This window comes from Poecilia reticulata, chromosome 23 (assembly GCF_904066995.2).
Source record: "Poecilia reticulata chromosome 23, P_reticulata-male-v2, whole genome shotgun sequence".
Lineage (NCBI taxonomy): Eukaryota > Metazoa > Chordata > Actinopteri > Cyprinodontiformes > Poeciliidae > Poecilia > Poecilia reticulata.
The window spans coordinates 8,165,339-8,185,840 of NC_088852.1; the positions used below are offsets into that span (position 1 = coordinate 8,165,339).

The 20,502-nt window shown below is 37.7% G+C and overlaps 1 protein-coding gene across 8 annotated transcripts in view; it reads right to left on the reverse strand.

The window, feature by feature from the left end:
- Positions 1-20,079, reverse strand: part of col7a1l (collagen type VII alpha 1-like) — a 74,991-nt gene extending 54,912 nt beyond the window's left edge. For 4 of the 8 annotated variants that reach the window (XM_081603821.1, XM_081603819.1, XM_081603820.1 and 1 more), the window contains exons 1-6: positions 19,721-20,068; positions 19,410-19,461; positions 18,987-19,113; positions 15,162-15,272; positions 12,076-12,247; positions 1,144-1,320 (exon numbers count right to left, since the gene is read on the reverse strand). In XM_081603821.1, the coding sequence (XP_081459947.1) occupies positions 1,144-1,219 (76 nt within the window). In that variant the 5' untranslated portion in view covers positions 1,220-1,320; positions 12,076-12,247; positions 15,162-15,272; ... (1 more) ...; positions 19,410-19,461; positions 19,721-20,068. Of the gene's footprint in view, positions 1-1,143; positions 1,321-6,793; positions 7,405-12,075; positions 12,248-15,161; positions 15,273-18,986; positions 19,114-19,409; positions 19,588-19,720 lie in introns of those variants that run through there. The other 4 variants (XM_081603822.1, XM_081603823.1, XM_081603817.1 and 1 more) reach the window with 4 other exon arrangements.
- Positions 20,080-20,502: the final 423 nt, after the last annotated feature.

Sequence of the window (20,502 nt, forward strand, 5' to 3'; positions counted from 1 at the left end):
ATTTTAAGGAAGATGCGCAATAGTGATATGTCTTGTCTGTGTGAGGCTGAGATTGTAATTAAATTTCTCAAAATGACTGGTGAAACTTTGCAGTCAGGTGAAACAAAAGGAATGAAAAAAACTCAAAACATTTTGGTTCAAACTGAAAAATACATTTGTGCCAGGTCCATATATTATATATATTATATATATATCAATTATATATAATTGATATATGATTATATCAATTATATGTAATTGATATAATGCAAATGGGTTAGGGTTAAGAAGCGGAGTTCTTCAAGTGGAAGAAGGAGCTCTGTTCAGGAGATATACATTTACTGATATTGTTTATATTCTATCCATTTCTCTACCCTTCGACACCTTGATAAAAACAAGCACTCTGCTGAATTTACCACTGCTTTTCTGCTTCAGTTACACTACCAACAATCTTGCACTGCGTCACAATCACATGACCAAACAAATACCACGTGACCAACCTTCTGCCCTACCTCTCCAGAAACAAATAGCAACAAGATGGAAATAAATATCAGTTGTTGACATCAGCCCAGTTGTATTTATCGAACCAACCCGGAATGTTAATAAATGACTAACATTGGCCGATACCGATGTTTTTGCCGATACGTTGTGCATTCCTCAACACTTTCTGCAAATCATATTACCAAACTTGCGATTTGCTAACTGACCTTTTAATGACATCCAATAGCACTTCAGGCCAACTTTCTGTATCTAGAGGATGTATTTGACAAGCTTGCAGAAAGAAGATGTATGCTGCACAGGATGCTAGCAGGTGTTTAGTCTGGAAAGAAACTGCAGCTGGTTTAGTGTCTACATCCTGAACCAATCACAGGAGGAGATGTAATGAAAGGGCACTCACACGCTCTGCTCATTGAAAAGAATAGCATTCGTTGGCTCGAGTACCCGACACATCCATCTTACCGAAAACTCCACAAAACAGTCATGTGTCCAATTGCCAAATAATTTGCTATAATATAGTTGTAGTCTAAGAACATAAAAAAGGGCAATTTAAAATACAAGTTTCCGGAAAACGCTTTGAACTCTTCAAAATGTAATTGACGTCAATTATGATGCGGTAAACTGTGTCTTGGTGTTCTGATCAGGTTTTTAAATGTCATCCCATACCTTCAGCTTGAGCTGCCGCCCTTTGATGAGTGAGCGAAAAGCACAACAGAAAGATCCAAACAGATGAGTGCGCCATGCTCGTCTTCTCCTCGTTTCCTCCTTCAGTCACCTGCTTCTCCTTCCCAGCTCTTCCCAAACTCCACTTCACAGTCAATTACAACGCCTCCATGCTCCTATCTGAAAGCACACAAGATGAACAGGGAGTGACAAAGTAATTAAGGACCCTCTAAGATAAAACATTTGTAAATATCTCACAATTATCATGCAAAAGTCCTATTCAAGATTGTTTTCCTTCAATTCGGATACAGTCTTCTTGACAGATCTTTATACATCTAATGTGGAGGTTCTGAACAAAACTTGCAGAATCTTTAGGTATTTATAATGTGCAGGTTAGGGCCTTGAACTCTTGCTGGCCTCAATCACTTCCCTGCAAACAGTTTTACAGCCTCCTCCCCGAGGCCAGAGAGATCAAAACATCAAACAGTTTCTAAGTTGTCTAATAGAAACTTGCTGGGTAAAACCAGTCGTATCATGCAGTAATTTCAAAGTTTAAACATTGGATGATTGAAACAACAACAACAACAAAAAAAACAGGGTTTGTGATTTTAAAATTGTCTCGTTCTAAAGATGATTTTACAACTGCTCACTTTGATATCAGTAACTTTCTATTTTCTCTTTAAACTGCTCATCTCTGTCTACAGAGTTGTCAAAACTAGTATTTGTCCCCCGAAGATGTCGTCTGTTTTTCAATTATCAAGCAAATTTTGAAAATGGAATGTAATTTTTGTTTTTTGAGGAAAAGAAACTTTCCAAACAAACATGGAAAAAATAAAGTATGACTTGCAAAATCATGAACAACAAACATTTTTGGTTCAGTTTCACTAGCCACATTGAAGCCCAATTATTTCCTGGCTGTAGATTTAAAATATTACTGCTTCAGTTAATGTCAGTGTTCAGTTAATGTCGAAATGATCAAAATGATCATTTTGAATCATGATCATGATTCAAGACTTTAGTGAAAGTAGTCTGTGGACTGAAAAATCAAAAGCATGACTCTAAACTTTAAACTAAAACCATGACAGAAACAGGACGTCATTTGGGCTGTATATGTAATGGCGTGATGAGCTGGAATCATTTTCAGCACCTGGCGGTCTTGTTGATTATGAATTATGCTCTCAGCAAGAAAAACAAAGTTTGCGACTCTGGTGCACGTAATTTATGAAGCAGAACATTGAGCCAAAGCACATTAGGAAGACTACCTAAACGACTACCTTAGACTTTTCATGATAAAAAAAAAGGAAAAAAAAAGAAAAAGAAAACTACCAATGTAGCTTCAAAGAAAAGTGGGCCAAAATTTTCCCAATGTTATGTAAAAAACTTATTGCCAATTATCACAAATTATAGCAGTTGTTGTTGCCAAGGGTGGAACATCCAGTTTTTAGAATAAGGGGATAATTATGTTATCATTTTGAGCCAAGTTGACTTGGAAAGGTTCTTTCCATCCATCCATCATCTAAAGTAGCTTTTTTGTTACAGAGTCAAATGTGGGTTAGAGCCAGTCTTTTTTAATTAATGAAATTATTTAAAATGTTTAATTTCTTAATTATTTTTTTATTATTTTTTTACTCAGGCTGTCATACATTGTATGATGTATGTAATCATCTGAAACATTTAACTTTGACAAAAAGGCAAAAACAACAAACATACAGGAACCAAATTCTTTAACTGCAGTAAAGCTTCATGTTATTCTAAATTAATATTAGAAAAAAATTAATGTATTTCATACACTTCATAAATGTATTTCATAAATGTATAATAAATGTCTTTCAAACAAGTTTGAAATACATTTCAGCAAAGTGATTACTACAGATCTTTTAACTCTCAAGCTACTTCCGTCAGGATTTTTATAAAAACGTTTTGGCTGCTTCCTAAAAATATGGCTTCAAGATATTGTTTTACTGCAAAAGCCACAAAAAAAGAGTGAAAATACAAAACAGTTCAAACAACAACAAACTTTCAGGAAGCAAGAAAAACCTGTCCAAGAATAATTACAGAAGTTGGAAATATTGGCAGCCTTTCAACATTTTTAAGTTAATTTTAGAGTCCGCCGCCTTTAATTTAATTGCCATTTGCTTACAGTGGAATAGCCAGACAAATATTTGAAAGGATTAATTACAGAAACCAGAATAATTTGAAAATCAATGTCATAAAGTAAAAGCTTTAGAAATTTAAAGACTGGAAGTTGGCCATAGGATTCAGATCTATGCTTCTCTAGGGGGTTATCCATCCATTCATCCATTATAATCATGCCTAATCCTGACTGGCATGACCATGATGTTTTCCAGCAAGCAGTGGAAAACACACAGCAATGGTGTTAAGAACTGAGGAATGTAATATTGTACCTACACTTATAAATTGATGTTTTTTCTGGGCTAAAATGGTACCAAGGGATTTTTCTGTAAACACAGCACACACCGTCTAAAAATCACTGTGTTACAAATTAATTTTAAGGGGTATTGTTCTACTTTAGTTTGCAAATTCAGGTCAAGCATCGTGCTAATTTATCAACAAAATAGTTTAATGAATAACATTCACATAAGCAAATGCAATCAGCATCTAATCAGACTAAATCTTTAGTCAGTACAGCACACTTGCCAAGACCTCACACAGCACTAATGACTCGTTAAAAACCAAACTGAATGAGCTTACCATTAAAGAGAAGAAAAAACTCCTTTTAAAACTCTGAACTGATCAAGAGAACTCCTGCAGGTATGTTTTACATTTGGTTGCTAATCCCCACATACCTTGCAAACATCTGGATGTGAGAGTTACCCCAGCATGCGTAAATGACTAACATCAAAAAAAGCTCTGCCTTCACTCAGCAACATAAAAACGTTTTTTTTCAATTCACTTGAGCCTGAAAGAGTCGCAACCCATCTATCATGCCAATAGGCTTCACAAGCTTCCACCAGAGAGCACTTCAGCGGTAAATCTATATGATTACAGCATAAAAAACAAAGATAAATGTGAAACCATTTGAATTCCAGAAAATGCCTCCATGTGATTTGACCATCTGGGCTACAATGGCTGAAGGCTGAATAGTTTACAACTACTGCAGATGGAAGTGAGAACTGGGAGGGCTTGAACAGCCAAGGAACTTCACTTTCCCTCTCACATACCAATGCAGATGTGAGATCTGTCTCTGCATGCATCACTTTAGTGTTATACTGCAGGCAGGACAAACTCATGTCATTATAAATGGCAGGTAGGGGATTACTTTCTGTGTGCCGTGTCAACAAGCAGAACCTTTTAGCCTTAGACTGGTTTTAATTTAAGGAAACATTTTCTAAGTGTATTTTAACTGACAGATATTTCCTAAAACAAGCAGCTATAGAAGCTACAATAACAAAATAAAACAAAACCGGCATTTCAGTAAAACCGAACTTAATTTTTATGGACAGAGTTGACTACAATGTCTTTTCAGCCAACAAACTGCAAAAGCGTGACATCCGTCACCACAGATAAGCCATGCATTCCTGAGCATGCTTGTACTGTTTAGCTGACAAAACTGAAACAACTGGACTCATGACTGTGAAGTACCCCAAGATTAAAGTAGTATTCAGCGCTAGCAGGCTTGAAGATGTCAACAGAACCAAAACAGCAAACATCAAAGATGACTTTCACTCAACAAGGAACCCCCTACTTTACAATTATGCATTGATAGCCTGAACAGTTTTCTTTGTCCTGAGAATGCAGACATGAGCATGCTCCAGTTCGATAGATTTAAACTGGATAATCAAACTCACATGTCCACTTCAGCAACTCCATGAGATTAAAGGTTTTGTTTATTGCTCAACAGCTTGCAGGAACATTTTTTAAATACACTACAGCAAACACACCCTGAGAATTTGAGAATAATGGTTGGACAACACTTTCTGATCCAATCTTTGATCCTCTTCCTTTCCGCTTCTCTTTTATGAGCTGCGACTGCATTACAATGCCAAGAGTTGGCATTTCAAGGTTAATCTTGTTCATTTCTGGCACCAGAGTAATCTTTAATTACTTCAGGGATCCCTGCTACCGGGATCGGCTGATCAATTTGGAGCAATGAACAAAGCACATTTCTCCTTTTGAGTCTTAAAGCAAAAAGAAAACAAATGCACCTCTTTAGACACTTTTATATATTAATGTGTATTACTACTTATAAGCAAAACAGCAGATTTGAGAAGTAGAAACAGAGCAATGTTTAGTCTCTTAGCTTAAAATGTTAGCATGTTGATAAGGGAAAAGAAATTTGGAAAAATGTATGTTTGCAGTCTGGTCATAAACCATACAACAAATTGAGAATTAGAAAGACTGTGTTGTGGTAATTCATTCATTGTAGATCCATTTTATACAAAATATCGTGCAGTCAGTCTAGCGGTTATTTAAGTGTTAACCGCAGTGTTCCTCCAAATACCTAACTTATGACCAGCATGGATGTCAGACATCACCACTGCTCATAGCAACAATGCCTCAAGACATTCCTGCACTGTCGACAATCATAAGTCAAATAAACAGACAGATGTCCTCAATGATCCCTCTGTGACTACATCCTGCTCTCTTACCACGCTGCTATCACAAGGATTTTTCTGCTTTGTCAGAGAGAAAGTGCATTTATTGTGTTTGCGGCTTTTAGTTCACCGCTTTTCCATGTGGATTAAGTAATGTTACAAAATGAGGTTTACCACCCCTAGCCTTTATTCCCACCCCTCCCCTTTTATTTCCTATCTCAACTTCTCTCTCTCACACACACACACACACACACACACACATACACACTTCATATGCCTGCAAGTCTAACTGCATGTCAGCTATTTCTACATAATGGCATTTTCCACCTCACCACTTCACAGGATGGATTATCCCCGTAGGTGGGAAACTGGTGACAGTGAAGAGAGACACACACATGCACACACACACACACACACCACTCTGAAGCATATGTCTTTGGTGCAACACATCAGATCTACAGCTGGCTCACATGCTAACAAATACAGGCACACACTTTGATAAGACTTACAAGTTGCAGATTCTTGTCAAACAATTTGCATTTGCACTCAACCAACCAACCCTTCGTCTATGCAGACATAAAATACCCCCCACCACCATCTACCCTACATATAGTTTCATCTTCTGACACTGCTCTCATCAACAACTTGATGTGCTCTTGCTATTCATGATGCACTACAGTTGACATGACTGCATAATGCATCTTCTCTTTTAAGCCTCTGTTGAATTTGAATGGGTAGATGCACAACCAAAGGCAAATGCACATGTGGACTGGGTCACAACCCGGCACAGGAGATTGATGTACGAGTCTTAAAAAGATTGTGTTAATTTCCACTAATCGTTTTATCTTTATTGCAGGCGAAGAGAAAGGTAGGAGCACATTACGGTCCCTGGCCTTTAGAGGCATTACTTATTTTGACAGAAATGTACCTTCTACCTTTAAAGAGCAACAGAAGAACCTGAAAATCAGAGTAGCTTGCATCAATTCAGAGGTTCTGTCTGCAAGAGTTTTGTGATGTTGAAATGTATAACTACTCTAACATAGTATATCAAAGAGAAGTCATGTAACCCTAGAATGGGCTAAAGCTTTTTCACTTACCAAGGAAGACATTATCCTTTTTGTTAAAAAAAAAAACAGAATAAAAAAACAAGATAAAAATGTATCCAAGATTGTATCCTTTGCTATATAGATGATTAAGAGAGAATAAAGGGGTACGTCCGTCTGAATCAGAGTGACAGATGGTTGATGGGTTGGAGTAAATGAATGAGTTTCACTGAAGAGAAAAGTTAGTGAAAAAAGGGGTGGAGGTAAAGCTGCAGCAACCTGTTGGATCCAAGGGAGCTCAAATAACAGACAAGGCTGGGAGATAATTTACATAAAGGAGGAAATTGGTCCCAATTATGGATAAGCGATGACACTACATGTTGCATCATGAAATGCATGGATGCAAAAATAAACTGCAAAGCTCAAACATATTGATGCAAACCATTGAGTTTGTGGCAAAAATAAAAAAAAAATCTATTAAAACCTTTTGGCAAAACTCACTTGAATGAATGACTAACATGTTGGCACAAGCAACCAAGGTTTCAGAACCCCAGGCTACTTTTTTTCCTGCATTTCAATTCACAGGAGTTTTTTTTTTAGATAAATATAAAAGCAAAAGATGAATCCCTGTTTGACTATGTAAAAAAAATATACATCTACCCCACCTTTGCAGAGCAGTTTAATTTCATAATGAACATTGAATCGGCACAACAGATATAAAATGTGGAAGTGTATCAAAGGTCTACTTTTATTCTTTATATCATGCATTCAGCATCTGTATGCTCATATAGAAGAAAATGGCTCGCAGAGCAAATAGTGACCCAGAAGAGTAAAGGGAAGGAAGAAGATAAATCTGTCATGTTTTACAAGCTGTTGGTGGTTTTACTTGCACATGTGTATGTGGGCATGTGCTTTTTTTTTTTTTTTTTTGCATGTTTAGGGCCTTTGGGTCATTTTTAATGATAGACCTGAGGAATGTGGTGACCCATTTAATAGGGCTTCTCCAGCTGTCAGGGCTGACATGTTGTAAATCTGCACACACAATCAGGGGGCGAGTCTTGCTGATGAGAAGATTCAGAGAGCACTTAGTAAAAGGGGACAATACATCTGATTACGCCACTTCAGTGTTTTCTGCATGGGTGAGTTTTCACTGCAGTCATTCATTTCAGGTTTGATCATTTTCCCCCCTCCATTTTCTTTAAGGTGGTTCTGATGCTAAAGCCATCATCAAAAGCCCAATGCCTTCAAACATCTCAAATTGTGTTTAAGAGTGGTTTTTATTTAACCTGTCTAAATATATAGGATTTTAAAAATGTGAGACACTCGTGTCTCACTTAAAAAATAAATTATTTATATTTTTATTTTTTTTGTGATTTGTTCCAAGGAGGTGAAAAATGATGTAGCTGGTTTAGAAATTGTAAAAGAATAGATTTTAAACTGAAGGGTCAGAAATTCCACACAATTAAATTTTGTTCATTTCTAACTTTTCAGATAGTTTAATTCTTTACAAAAGGTAGTCATACCAATTTTTCACTTTTTTTTTACATGTATATGAAAGGATCTCAAACTCCAGCGCATTGATATGGATTTGATATTATTTCATGTGTTAATGTGATAAATTAAGTCAAAGCAGTGTAGAATTACCAAAAACAGAGCATACATTTATGGTCGGCCTTCATTACTCTTATAGATAAAATCCAGGCCAAGCAACTGCCTTCAAACGGTGTCTTGATTGGTAAATTGAGATGCAAACACTAAGAAACACAGCAGACAGGTCAGGGATAAAGTGAAGAAGAAATTGAGGCAGAGTTTGGTTCAAAAGCAATATTGGAAGCTTTCACCATGTCACAGGTCACTGTTCAAGCCCATCCCAAAATTGGAAGAGTATGGGAAAAACTGCCAACCTGCCAAGCCATTCAAGCCCACATGGACAAGGCAGTGAGAGTTTTCATCAGTGAAGCAGCTAAGAGTTCCCGTTGCTGTGGAGAATCCACCACACTCCACAAATAGGAATTTATTGAAGAGTGGCAACGTAAAAGCCATAATTAAAAAAATTAATAAAATAAAATGTATATATATGAAGTTTTATTTTCAGTTTGCCACAAATCATCTGGGGGGCAAAGCAAAACATGCATGAGAATAAAGTTTAACATTTTGGAATACCTGAACAACAGTTATGCGACTGAAACTAATTGCTAATCACCCCTGAACACACTGCCCTAATAACGCAACGGGGCTGCATTATGTTGTGGAGATGGAGCAAAATACAAGACAACCCTGGAAGAAAGCCAGATAGAGGCTGCAGAGAACTCTGTGACTGGAGCAGAGACTCACCTTTCAGCAGGACAAGGGGACCGGACACACAGCCAGAGCTGGAAATTACTTTTGCATTTGCATGAGTTTTTCATTCTATCCTTGACCTCTGAACCCCACCCAATCATTCATTTGAAATATTTTGCATCCAACTATAGTCTGTAGATGACATATGAAAAAAGAAGTCCTGATGTAATTCTCTGCAAAGTCAAAGTTTCGATTTTTCTGTCATATTAGTCCCAGTGCTGTTGATTCAATGTTCCAACAGCAACAAGTATGGAACAAATATAAAAGAGGAACTCAAGCCTAATGAATTGATATCGAACACAATAAAAGATGCATTTCACAATCCAGACTTATTTAAAGAAATTAAACTGTTATAATCACTAAAATCTGTATTATTTAAATTTTGCAGTGTGTTACAATGGTGAGAAATCCAAAACTCATGATTAGTCACAATAATATTGGATGTTCTACCTTCTTGCATAAAACACAAAATGTTCTCCAAAATCTCTGAGGAATGCAGCAAGACAGCCCAACGCAGCACAAACAAACCCAGACATGGGGAGCTAGTAAGTCTGAATGAGAGATGGCATTCCAACGCATGAAAAAGGTGTTGTAAATTTGTCTGGCTTCAGGGCCATATGTGTCTTCTCGCTGCCCCACTGCCGACCCTGACCACATGTTCGGCACATCAATCAGGTCAACTCTCACTAAAAGAGGTCACAGAGTTGGAGCAAAAATGTACTAAAATTTGCTCTATGCATCTCTACATATGACTGATCTAACTGAAGAGCTAGATCAGCAGAAATCCATCAAGCTTGCTTACATTTTGTAAACGTAAGTAAGAGTGTATTGTATGAATTTGTAGAGTTATTAGTTAGAATACATGTGAGTGTCTGTACATTCACAAGATTTACCAAATACGTTGTCAGAAAAAACATAATATTTTTCTATAAAACACACCGAAATTGACTAGAGTGGGACTTCATTAATATTTCACCAAAATATCTGCCACTACACTGCTGATTTAGAAGGAAAGCAGTTAAAACGGCTCAATGAGAAACTAAATTAAAGAAAAACCATGACATCAACTACATTTTCTGCTATTTGGAAGCAAAATTAATCATAGTGGACCTGGAGGAACAGAAATATGAGGAATGGTCGGTGAGGAGTTAACCTACAGCTAACTGCATGTGAACCGATTCCATCTAACCTTTATTAAACTAACGATCCCCTGGGAGCATATTTGGGAGATAAAAGGTGGAATGTGTTCAATGCAATCTAAATAAAGGATCCAAGCACAGACCCACCTTTTTCCCCAACCATGGGAAAAAGGAAAACTCACCTTTGAACTGAGGGAAGGAGACTAATTAACAAAACGCAAAGGAATTTTAACTAAGCACAAAGGAGAACAAGACTGACACCAAAGAATTAACTGAAGGTGCAGTCAAAACTCAAGAAGTAGTAAGAAGCCAAACATGAGAATTAATAAGACGTGACTTTATAATAAAGAACAGAAGAGGAGAAACCCAAATGATAACCAAGAACTCAGGATCAATCACCCCCTTCAGTGCTCCATTACCGGCCATGCCACTGATGTTGTTTGAAATATAAGTACATGTAATTATATTAAACTTCTTATATGATTTTCTATGAGATTGTCCATTCAGCATCTCTGCCTTCTGGCAACTGTTCAAAAAGCTCCTACTTCTAATTTGATCAAACAGGCATGTAATACATTACAGACATCTTTTATTTCTCCTCCGTTTTCCCCATTTTGGCTTCACTGGTTCCATCAGGTTATGAATCACAATCAAACATTACATAAGCTGCCGCTTGCTCAGCTCTAATTGTCCAATTTCTCTCAAATTATGTTGGAACTCTAGCTCCGACTGGAAATTAAGAGTTATCTCTTAAACGGGGTCTTGTAGGATGATGTGTGGGAAAATGATTACAGTCTTATTGGCTCATTCTAAAACAGGAGCCAGACCTTGATCGCTCTCTTTACAGCACTTCGCTATTCTCCTCTCCAAATCGGGACACATCACCTCCTGCTGCAGTGTGAAATCTGCCTCCGAGGCTCGTTTTCCCATGCCGCCATTTCATTAGCTTCCTGCTTCCTTTTGTGTGGTGTTAATGCAATTGTTGACAGTCTGACAGCATGAGACGGGTGTCAGACAGATTTGACGCTGATATCAGTTTTTATTTAATGCCGTCATGTTTGGGTTTCACACCGGGGATGCGGGCAGCCTCTCCGCGGCTTGAGGCTATTACAGTTGTGATCCACATCCATAAAGCATAAAAACTGGGCAGAGTGCCCACCGTTGTCAGCTACCAAAGGTTTCCTCTGTGCCAGTGCTTTTAGCACTTCAAACATACGTAGAAACATATGTGCCCTCTTAGAGCTGAAGTGCTTAAACGCAGCATATGTCACAGTTTGACACAGAATGGGGGAGGAAAAATAAAAAAAACAAGGATGAGAAATATGTAAGCAACACAAGAATGGCTAAGTGGTCACAGAAAATCTCTCCTGATGTATGTTGATTTTATTAACCCTGACTTTTTTTGACTATGAGTGAGAAGGCAGCCGTCATGGCAACAGAAGAAAAGCAGTGGGTGCAGCATCGTATCTGTTACTTTTCAGGAGGATGAGCTGCAGCAGAGCAGGCGATGATGCACCGCCCGTCTGAGTTGGAATAATTTGCAGAAATGCAAAAAATGTTTTCTGCTTGATCGGCCCTGATCGGTGACTGGGTTTGTCAGAAAAGGGAAAAGAAAACAAAATCTGATTATTTTCTGGTCAGTGAATGCACCACACACTTTTCAGGTGTTGTTAGTACCTAAGAAAGACTCAAATCGAACTATTTTTGAAGTGTGACCAAATCCAGGCCTTTCATTCAAGGATCCCCTCCAAAATGGCTCGATTCATTACAATTCTGTGACGAATTAAATCATTTTCCTGAACATTTCCTTTTGTATTTGCTCAAGTTGTCTTTGTCTGTTGTGATGTGTTGTGTCACCTGTGTCTTGTTCCGCTTGTCAAGGCTCTGTAAATATTCCAACGTTGATGATGACAGAGGAAAAGAATTTCTACTTCAGTCCAGGTGATGAGGTCAGAGGGCTTAGCGGCTCGTCTCGATGACAGAACCGTTTCACACATTTAACTTGTTCTGCCTTCTCTCTTCATCTGACCTGTTATTAAAAGGAAGGAGAATAAACATTGTGGGTGAAAAGACAGAAAACTTGTCAAGGCCAATTTAGAAGTATCTGGTAAACTTGTAACTGTGCAATTACTGTTGTTGGCAGCTTAGTATGTCAGAGAGGTCATGCTCAGTTTATAGACATCTTTGTTTCTTTTTTTTTTGTCCAAGTTTTCACCCAGAATGAGTCTGAACTTGTCTGAGAAGTGCCAAAAGGGCACTTTTGATTGCTTGAGCCTGCACACCTATCCACCATGACAATTATTACCAGATTATGTGCTCAACTATGCAACAGAACCTCCCATATGGTGTCACTTTGATATTTGAGTTACAAAAGCTGATCAGAAATCAGAAAGAATACCAATTTATGTGAAGTGGAATAAACATTACACTCATATTTTCTTACAAGTTAAAAATGACATATTAAATCTAGTTCAAACAATGGCTCTCAAAAGTCCTTTAATTCATAAAGAAAATGCACATGCATGTTTGATTTCACTATTCTAAGATGCTTGAAGAGTTTTAGTGTATGTCACTGCCAGCTGTGTGTATCTAAAGACTCTCTAGGTCAAAATGTTTACACTGCGAAAAACCTCCTTTCCTTTAATAATCTCTTAATATCTGTTTACATAGCTCTCTGTTTGCTTAATAGTATATGAAATTTTAAAGCTTACAGTGTTTGCGCATGCGACTGACTCCGGCCTTAACAGAACAACAGACCACTATGCGAGATTGTGTTTGCCTGACTGATGGAGGAACTGCATTTAGATTTATAGTGCAGAGAACTTTGTGGAATGTGCTTGTGTTGTGGAATGCTACACAGTAGATAATGACATACAAATACACACACGCGCACACACACCCACAACCACACGCGCACAAGCAGAGACAAGTCTGCTAAGAGCAGGTCACTGGAGCTCAGCAGCAGTACTCAATGGGATGGAAAATTGCTGAAGGGCGAAGTGTGACTATAAAAGCGGCTACTTTATGTGCATAATGCAAAAATGGCCACATAATAAATTTGCAAAAAGTAATGTTTGCGAATAAACATGACAGCTAGCAGAGATGGCGTTTAATAAATGGTGTTGTACAACGTCCAAAACAATGATGAAAATTGATTTGCAAAAAATAAACACTGATTAAACATGAACATTTGAGACAGCATTTTCGGTATGCATATTCTGTCATACAGTCTAATGTAGCACTGCTCTGCTCTCTGGCGAAACGGTGTGTGCTTACAATGCTGTGTTTTATTCCACCTTCAACGACAATGGTCTCAGTTTTCCTGGTATTTATAAGCTCAGCGTGGACCAGTTTTAATCCATAACTATTTGTGCTGATATAATGAACTCATTGCTCCATCTTTTCAGCATTTCTAAAGAAATACCTAAACCAAGGCTGAACTCGCACTCTGTCTGCAGACGAGCTAAGCAGAAACTCCAGGCACACAATTTTCTGGTTTCTCTAGAAGACTTACCAGTAGGCTACTAAACTTGACAAAAAAAAAAATCTAATTTTTCAGATTTTCAGACATAAATACTGGTGCAACATTTATGTCAACTATTGTGTCAAATGTGCTATTGAAAAAAACAACAACTTGATTTTAAGCTCATCCACTGAATTTAACCAGTAAATGGTTAATGCGTATCAAAATTCACAACAGCAAAAACATATGGTGGAGCCGAAGGATTACAAAGATGGAACACCTGGCAGTTTTCACATCCTGTCATAACCTTTGTCCGCATAATCCACCTCCGTCTCTCCCCCCTCTGTTACAGTATAATGGCCCCTTTTGACTTTTCTCCCCCATTGTGTGTGCCCTTTGAAATGTCCATCTTTGGTTTGATTTAATATGCATAACACAGCATGAGGGCACAAGGACAGCGATTTGTAGGACAGTGGGATAAAGAGGAAGTGTTCGCTGAACCCTGTAAAATTTACTAAAAGCATATTATGGATGTGTATAGCAAAAACGTACAGGTAAAGAGGTTTGTTTCCCTTGAACTTTGCACATATTGTCAAACAGTATATTTGATTGAGATTTTATGTGATAGATTAGTGAAGAGTAGTGCATCAAAGTCACAACAAAACCAGGGAATATAGTTGAATCAGCTGATTTTTTTCCCATGATTTTGCTTTAGATGACATTTTTGTGAATTGAAGCTATATAAATAAACTGCACTGAATTTGTTGTAATGGATTTTATTCAAGGTGTTGGAGTAAATATGATTTAAATATAAAAGGACACTATAGCTGTCAGATTTGTATTTGCAATGAAAAGTTTACTTTGTATTGGTCTTTTGTAGAAAGTGAAGGTCTGACTTTCATAACATGACTCCTAACAGCAGAGAAAAGACGAAGAAAAAGAAAAATGGAGGGACAGAATCAATTAAAAGACAGAGGGGTAATCTGATTAGAGAAATATTGTGTGAGTTTGTGTGTATGGCTGAGGTCTCTGTTGGAGGGCGTGGCTGACATGCTGCAGGTCACACACCTGCAGCATGTGCGTGACCTGCACCTAAGTCTCCAGACACTTAGGTGCAATCACCTAAGTATCTGGAGACTTAAGGAGATTTTGGACTATTAGTCTCCACCTGTTGATCATCCTTTCTATGTAGACCCAAGCCCCCAATAATCCTCTGAGTATTTTGTCTTCCTTTGAGAAGCACCAAGTCTAGTTAGAGTGAACTCAAACCCTCGTGTTGTCTGAGAAGATCAAGAGAAGGATAATCTAGAGTGAGAACGTTTATGAAGACTGGAACTGCCACACTCTGAATAGTCAGCGACTGAGAAAAAGTCCTAAACCAGAAATACTTCTGGTCAAGGGCTAAAAATCTGAGACATTCAAACATCCACATGTTCTCTCTTTGACACACTTAGCCACACAATGTCAATAACAAACCCACGAGCTCGGTGACATCCCCCAGGTGTTTCTTCAAGTCCCAGGTGAGGTCAGCTCAGCCTGGAGGGGGTAGTATTCTTCCAATAAGAGGTGTTTGGTTGGACACGTCCACTACCTGCAGAGATTTCCCATTTGACACAAAGCCTGAGGATAGCCAGCCAATCAGATAAAGCAGCAGGGAAAGTACAATATAAATTTGTGTGAAACTCCTTCCTCCCAAAATGCCTAGCTTTTATTTCTAAATAAATCTGCAATTGGTAAGAAAAAAAAAAATGTTTTAGACATTGTATTTAAATAGTTGTTTCCACAGTCTTATTGCATCTAAAAGGCTCTGATGAGAAAAGATCGTGATGAAAAACTATTTGCCCCCTTCTATTTTTGTCACTTGCTTCATGTTGTCCAACAAATTTTTACTTTAGTACCAAGAAATAGAATCTTAAAAAGGACTTTTTTTTTTTTCAAACAACCTCAATGAAAAAGTAATCACTCTAGTGAGTCACTATTTAAATTTCTCCCATGTCTGACTCATGCGGTCAGTTAGTGTTTTCACTCTGCTGTGTCATGTTGACCTCTTATGAGTTCAGCTCATCATTTTGGACATTTTTGGGGAATAAATTACTACTTTTTAGAAAGCTTATGTCGTCTTCCAGGTTGTTTTGTGTGGTTGCTGACAGTTTCTATCCAAGCATAATTTCTTGATATTTGTGCGTAAAATGCTAAATGTCCCTCTGGTAACTGTGCATCAAACAAAACACATTAAGCAAAAGAAGTGAAATTCTCAGAAAATAACACAATAATGGGTGAGAGTGAGACATGAGAGCACAAAATAAGTTTGTCACTGCACTCAACAGAAAGCCTTTGCAACAATTACATCTTTTAATAGGATGATGACATTTAGGAACATCTAACTGCATTCCTTACAGCTATAATCAAATAATGACTAATATTGTGCGACACTTTCAGAGGCTGAAAGATGAAAACTGAAGCACATGAAAACAAGCAGAATATTTATACATTTCATTATGATGAAGTATTGATGTTCACATCAATATAAGCTTATGAATAAAGCTCTTTTTATTCTGTCCTGAAGTTTCTTTTAATAAATTTTTATTCAGATTGTAAAGCAGACTTTAAGTCATGTTAAATTTTAATCAAAATGGAGACTTTGATTCATTCATGCATTGCCTGTGAGCTTACCAGGGCTTTCAAGGAATCATTAAAGTACTAAACTGCGAAAGTATAAAATAAAATAAAACTAAACTAAACATAACTGGTCCTTGCAAAAAACACAAAAAGTTGTTTTCCATGGTTTCCACAATACATAATAGATTTAAATTCAATCAGCATAAGGGGGTGTTGGTTTATGGAGAGATACAAAATGAACTTTTTCTTTATTCACTGCCCAGTGAGTAGAGATGCATGTGGTCACCTGATGCAAGACTTGCTTAAATTTGCTGACCAACTACAGCCTTTTTAGCCCTATAAATGTGTCTCCAGTTTGAACATAAATGTGCTGTGCAGTCAGCAACTAGTTGCCTTGGCCGGTACATACCTTGACAGAAATACTATCACTATAACATCTAGCTTTACTCTGGAGAAACACCAACCTTATTAGTTTTCAATTGCTCTCGCTGACTCCTCCCTTCACATCTACTTTCCTCTAACCAGAAACACAAGAGAAGGCAAAGGCATGCTGACTAGCTTTTCACCTTTTGATTCCGTTTATAATGTGGAATGCTCATAGAATCACATCTCAGGTCATACAGATTCAGGAGAGACTTCTTTGAACGAAATGCTGGAGCTTACTGTTAAGAGTCTGTGGAGCCAAAATAAAAGTAAGAGAAAACCGCACAAGGCGCCACTCATGTCAGCTGAGAACAGGAAGTGGAGGTTACATTTCAGAGAAATTGGAAAATTAAATGTTCTCTGTTCAATTAATCTCAATTCCATTCAAATAGAATGGTCGGAATTGGACATAAACATACAAGCACAAATCCGTCCCAGCTTGCATCGATAGTTTAGTGCAGGCTGGTGGTGGTTGTACATGGGTGACCCTAACCATGGAAAAATGTTCAAATATCTACGTGCTATGAAAACACACAGTCTTTCTATCTTACCAGGAACTTTCATTCATTCTACCTAAACCTGATACCAATCCTAAGCCTAAACTGAACTCAATTCATACCTTCATCCTATGCCTATCGCCTAACCCCAAAACAGCACTTCCTTTGAGGTCTAGGCTTTGGGCCCCATAAGGAGCAGTGAGTCCTAACAACATAATATTTGTTAGAAAAGTGGGCCTCATAATATATCACATACACACAACAACAATTAGAAAGTGGAAATCAGTCAGTGCATCTCAATCGTTTAAAACCCTGCAGAACTTCTAGGAACTTCTGGTCTGGATGAGGCTCTCACACCTGCACAATAAAATTTCTGCTGTGCACAGAAAAAGATAAAAACTGTAATTAATTGAATTTCTATACCAGTAACAAAAAAATAAACAGCAAAATATGCAAATGTTTATAGCACTGATGGAAACAAAGGACGTTAACATAAGCAAAGTCGCTATCTGCCTTTTGAACTCCCTGCTCACTCAATAAATATGTACATCAAGGAATTAAGTGCTCCTAAATCTGCATTTTGTATTGATTATCACAATTATGCACTATTACCATCCTATTATCTGCACTGACTGCCTTTAATTACACTGGAGAACAAGAGGAAGAGTGAAGATGGAGAGGGAGGGAGACGCTGAAAGTGAGAACGAGACACTACACGGAGAGACGGATGAAGTAAGACGCCGCACCCAACTAATTAAAACAGAAAGTTTTTGTTTCAACGCTCTGACAGGGAATGAAAGTGGAGGGGAATTAATCTGCCTACAGGGAGCACAAGCTTTACACACACACACACGCACATGCACACACACACTCAATGGTCCGTGGACTTGTAGCGAAAAGGACTGCAGAGTGCTGTTGCCATAGTTACCAACTATGGCAGCACATCATGCGACAGAGTTAATGCAGAGGTGTGTGTTTCATTTAAGCTTTCATTGTATCAGCAGCCTGACCTCACCCAACGTTGTCAGCGCGAGCACGCAGAGCGAAAGGTCACGCAGATTAAAACAAAGCGTTTGTCGGAACAGATGAAATCTTTGCCAGCTCTTGAAAAACAGGTGGAAAACTATCCAAACAGAAAAAAGATGAGATACTGAAAGAAGCTAAACCAGGGCTGCACGGTCCACTCAAAGTACTAGCCTGCAACTTTTAGATGCATCCTTTCAACTCACCCAAGAAAAGTTGTACTTAAGAGTACCACTAAATCAAAAGGAAAAGACAGACACCTGAAAAATTAAGAGCAACAACAAATTTAGTAAAACACTACTTTAATACGGAGTATGTGTTTGACAATAATACCATATTTAACCACCAGACAGAAATATAAAATTATGTGCAAATTCTGGTATATTAAAGGCTGAAATACAATTATAAAAAAGATCAAAATAACAATTACAAAAAAAGTGTTGAATTACAAGATTCAACACTTTTCCAAATATTTTTTTTTCAAATGAGCTTTAAGAAACCCACACTTACTGTAGGGCAGTTAATGTATGTACAGTGTATTCAGATATTCAGAACTTCCCACTAAATGATAAAATCCATGAATACTTGAGGCGCCATCTGAAAACACTTAGAATCGACTATTTTAATAGCTCAGCCACCACATGCATCTTAAAGTGGACACAACCCCTCCCCACAACGGGGAGGGGTTGTGTCACGTAAAATCGACTTACGAGCTTTACATCAGATTATAATGAAAGACATACCTGCAGTCTTGCTTTGATTCTTTCATGCACATTTGAGGAATCCTTGAATCTCAGCATCAGCATTTAGCAAACACCTGGTGGAACTGTGTGTCTGCTGAGGTGAGAACTACTTCTCAGTGCAACACTCCTAAAAACAATTGAAATGGCATAATGAGAAGCATTGTCATGACGATGTGCTGAAGGCAAAATGTTGGAAAAGAGTAGGAACTTCTTAAATAGGCAGAGGTCAATTTCCAGGCATCAAATTTCTTTTAAGTCATGTTTGGTATATACAGAATTTTTCTGACAATAAAAGGCAACAGTAACTTGAGCGTGCTTTAAGAATATATATAAGGAATATCCCTTTAATATGGAATAAAACACACAGTGGAGAACATCTTGACAATCTCGCAGAAACTAACATTTTTGTCCAGTTTTACTTACATAAGTGTAATTGTTGGGTTAAGCCTGCCACAACTCCAAAGAATTAGCACCACTGGTAAAAGTGACAAACAAACAAAATGTGTTAGCATGCAAGTCAGATCTACCATACCATGCCATACCAACTTTATTTATAAAGCACTTTGAAACAACCATAACTGATACAAAGTGGTGTACATTAAAACACAACATAGCAAAAAATAAATAAATAAATAAAAACTCTTACAGTTTAAAAACAAACAAACAATTTAAAACTGTGGGTCATCAGATGGCTGCCTTCCTCCTGCCAATCATTCCCTTCTGCGGTCTCCTACCTGAGCGTCCACAGTCCGCACAGGAGATAAAAGTCTTCGGGACAGCCCGTCTTCTTTGAGCCTCCGAGGCGCAGTAGCCATTGGCAATCACTGAGCCGTCCGGTGCTTTCTTAGGCTTGTGGTTGCTCTTCCTCTAAGCCAAACAAACACCAGTTTCTCTATTCAGTTTAAAACAAATGTGAAAGACATTTTTTTTTAAATCCCTAAAGTATTCTGACCAAATGATATAAAACTTACTGAAAAAAGGGAAAATATTCTTTGAAAATTGTCTAAGTAGAAGGAATAACTTTATCTATAAAGATTAAAGATTGTCTTTCATCTTCTTGCATCCAATTATTTTATGAGTCCTCAAAAACAAATCCCCGTTAAATCAAACAGAGTTTCTGTTTTGAGATATTGTGGCAGTAAGTCAGTCGTAATACTGTTTCTGGAGGTTCTGCTGTCTGAATAAGAAAACAGTCATCAGGGAGTTTTGTTAAAATGGGTGGAGAAGGGACAAATTATGTTAAACAACACTGAAAAACAGCAGAATGTATTCCAAGTACTGACAACTCTGACTATTTACTCAATTATTATTATTATTTTTTGAAAAGCGTGAAAAACATTACTCCAGACGCTTATCTTAAATGCACAGTTAACGACAAAAAGCAACATGTGTTTTGGAGTGTGCCTTTCCTGATAAGAAATATAGCTCTAAGTTTTCCAGAAATATTTCAATCACACACTGATTCATTCCCAAGATAACTTTGCATGACCTGAGCGCAGCCCCTGAGCTAAAATTG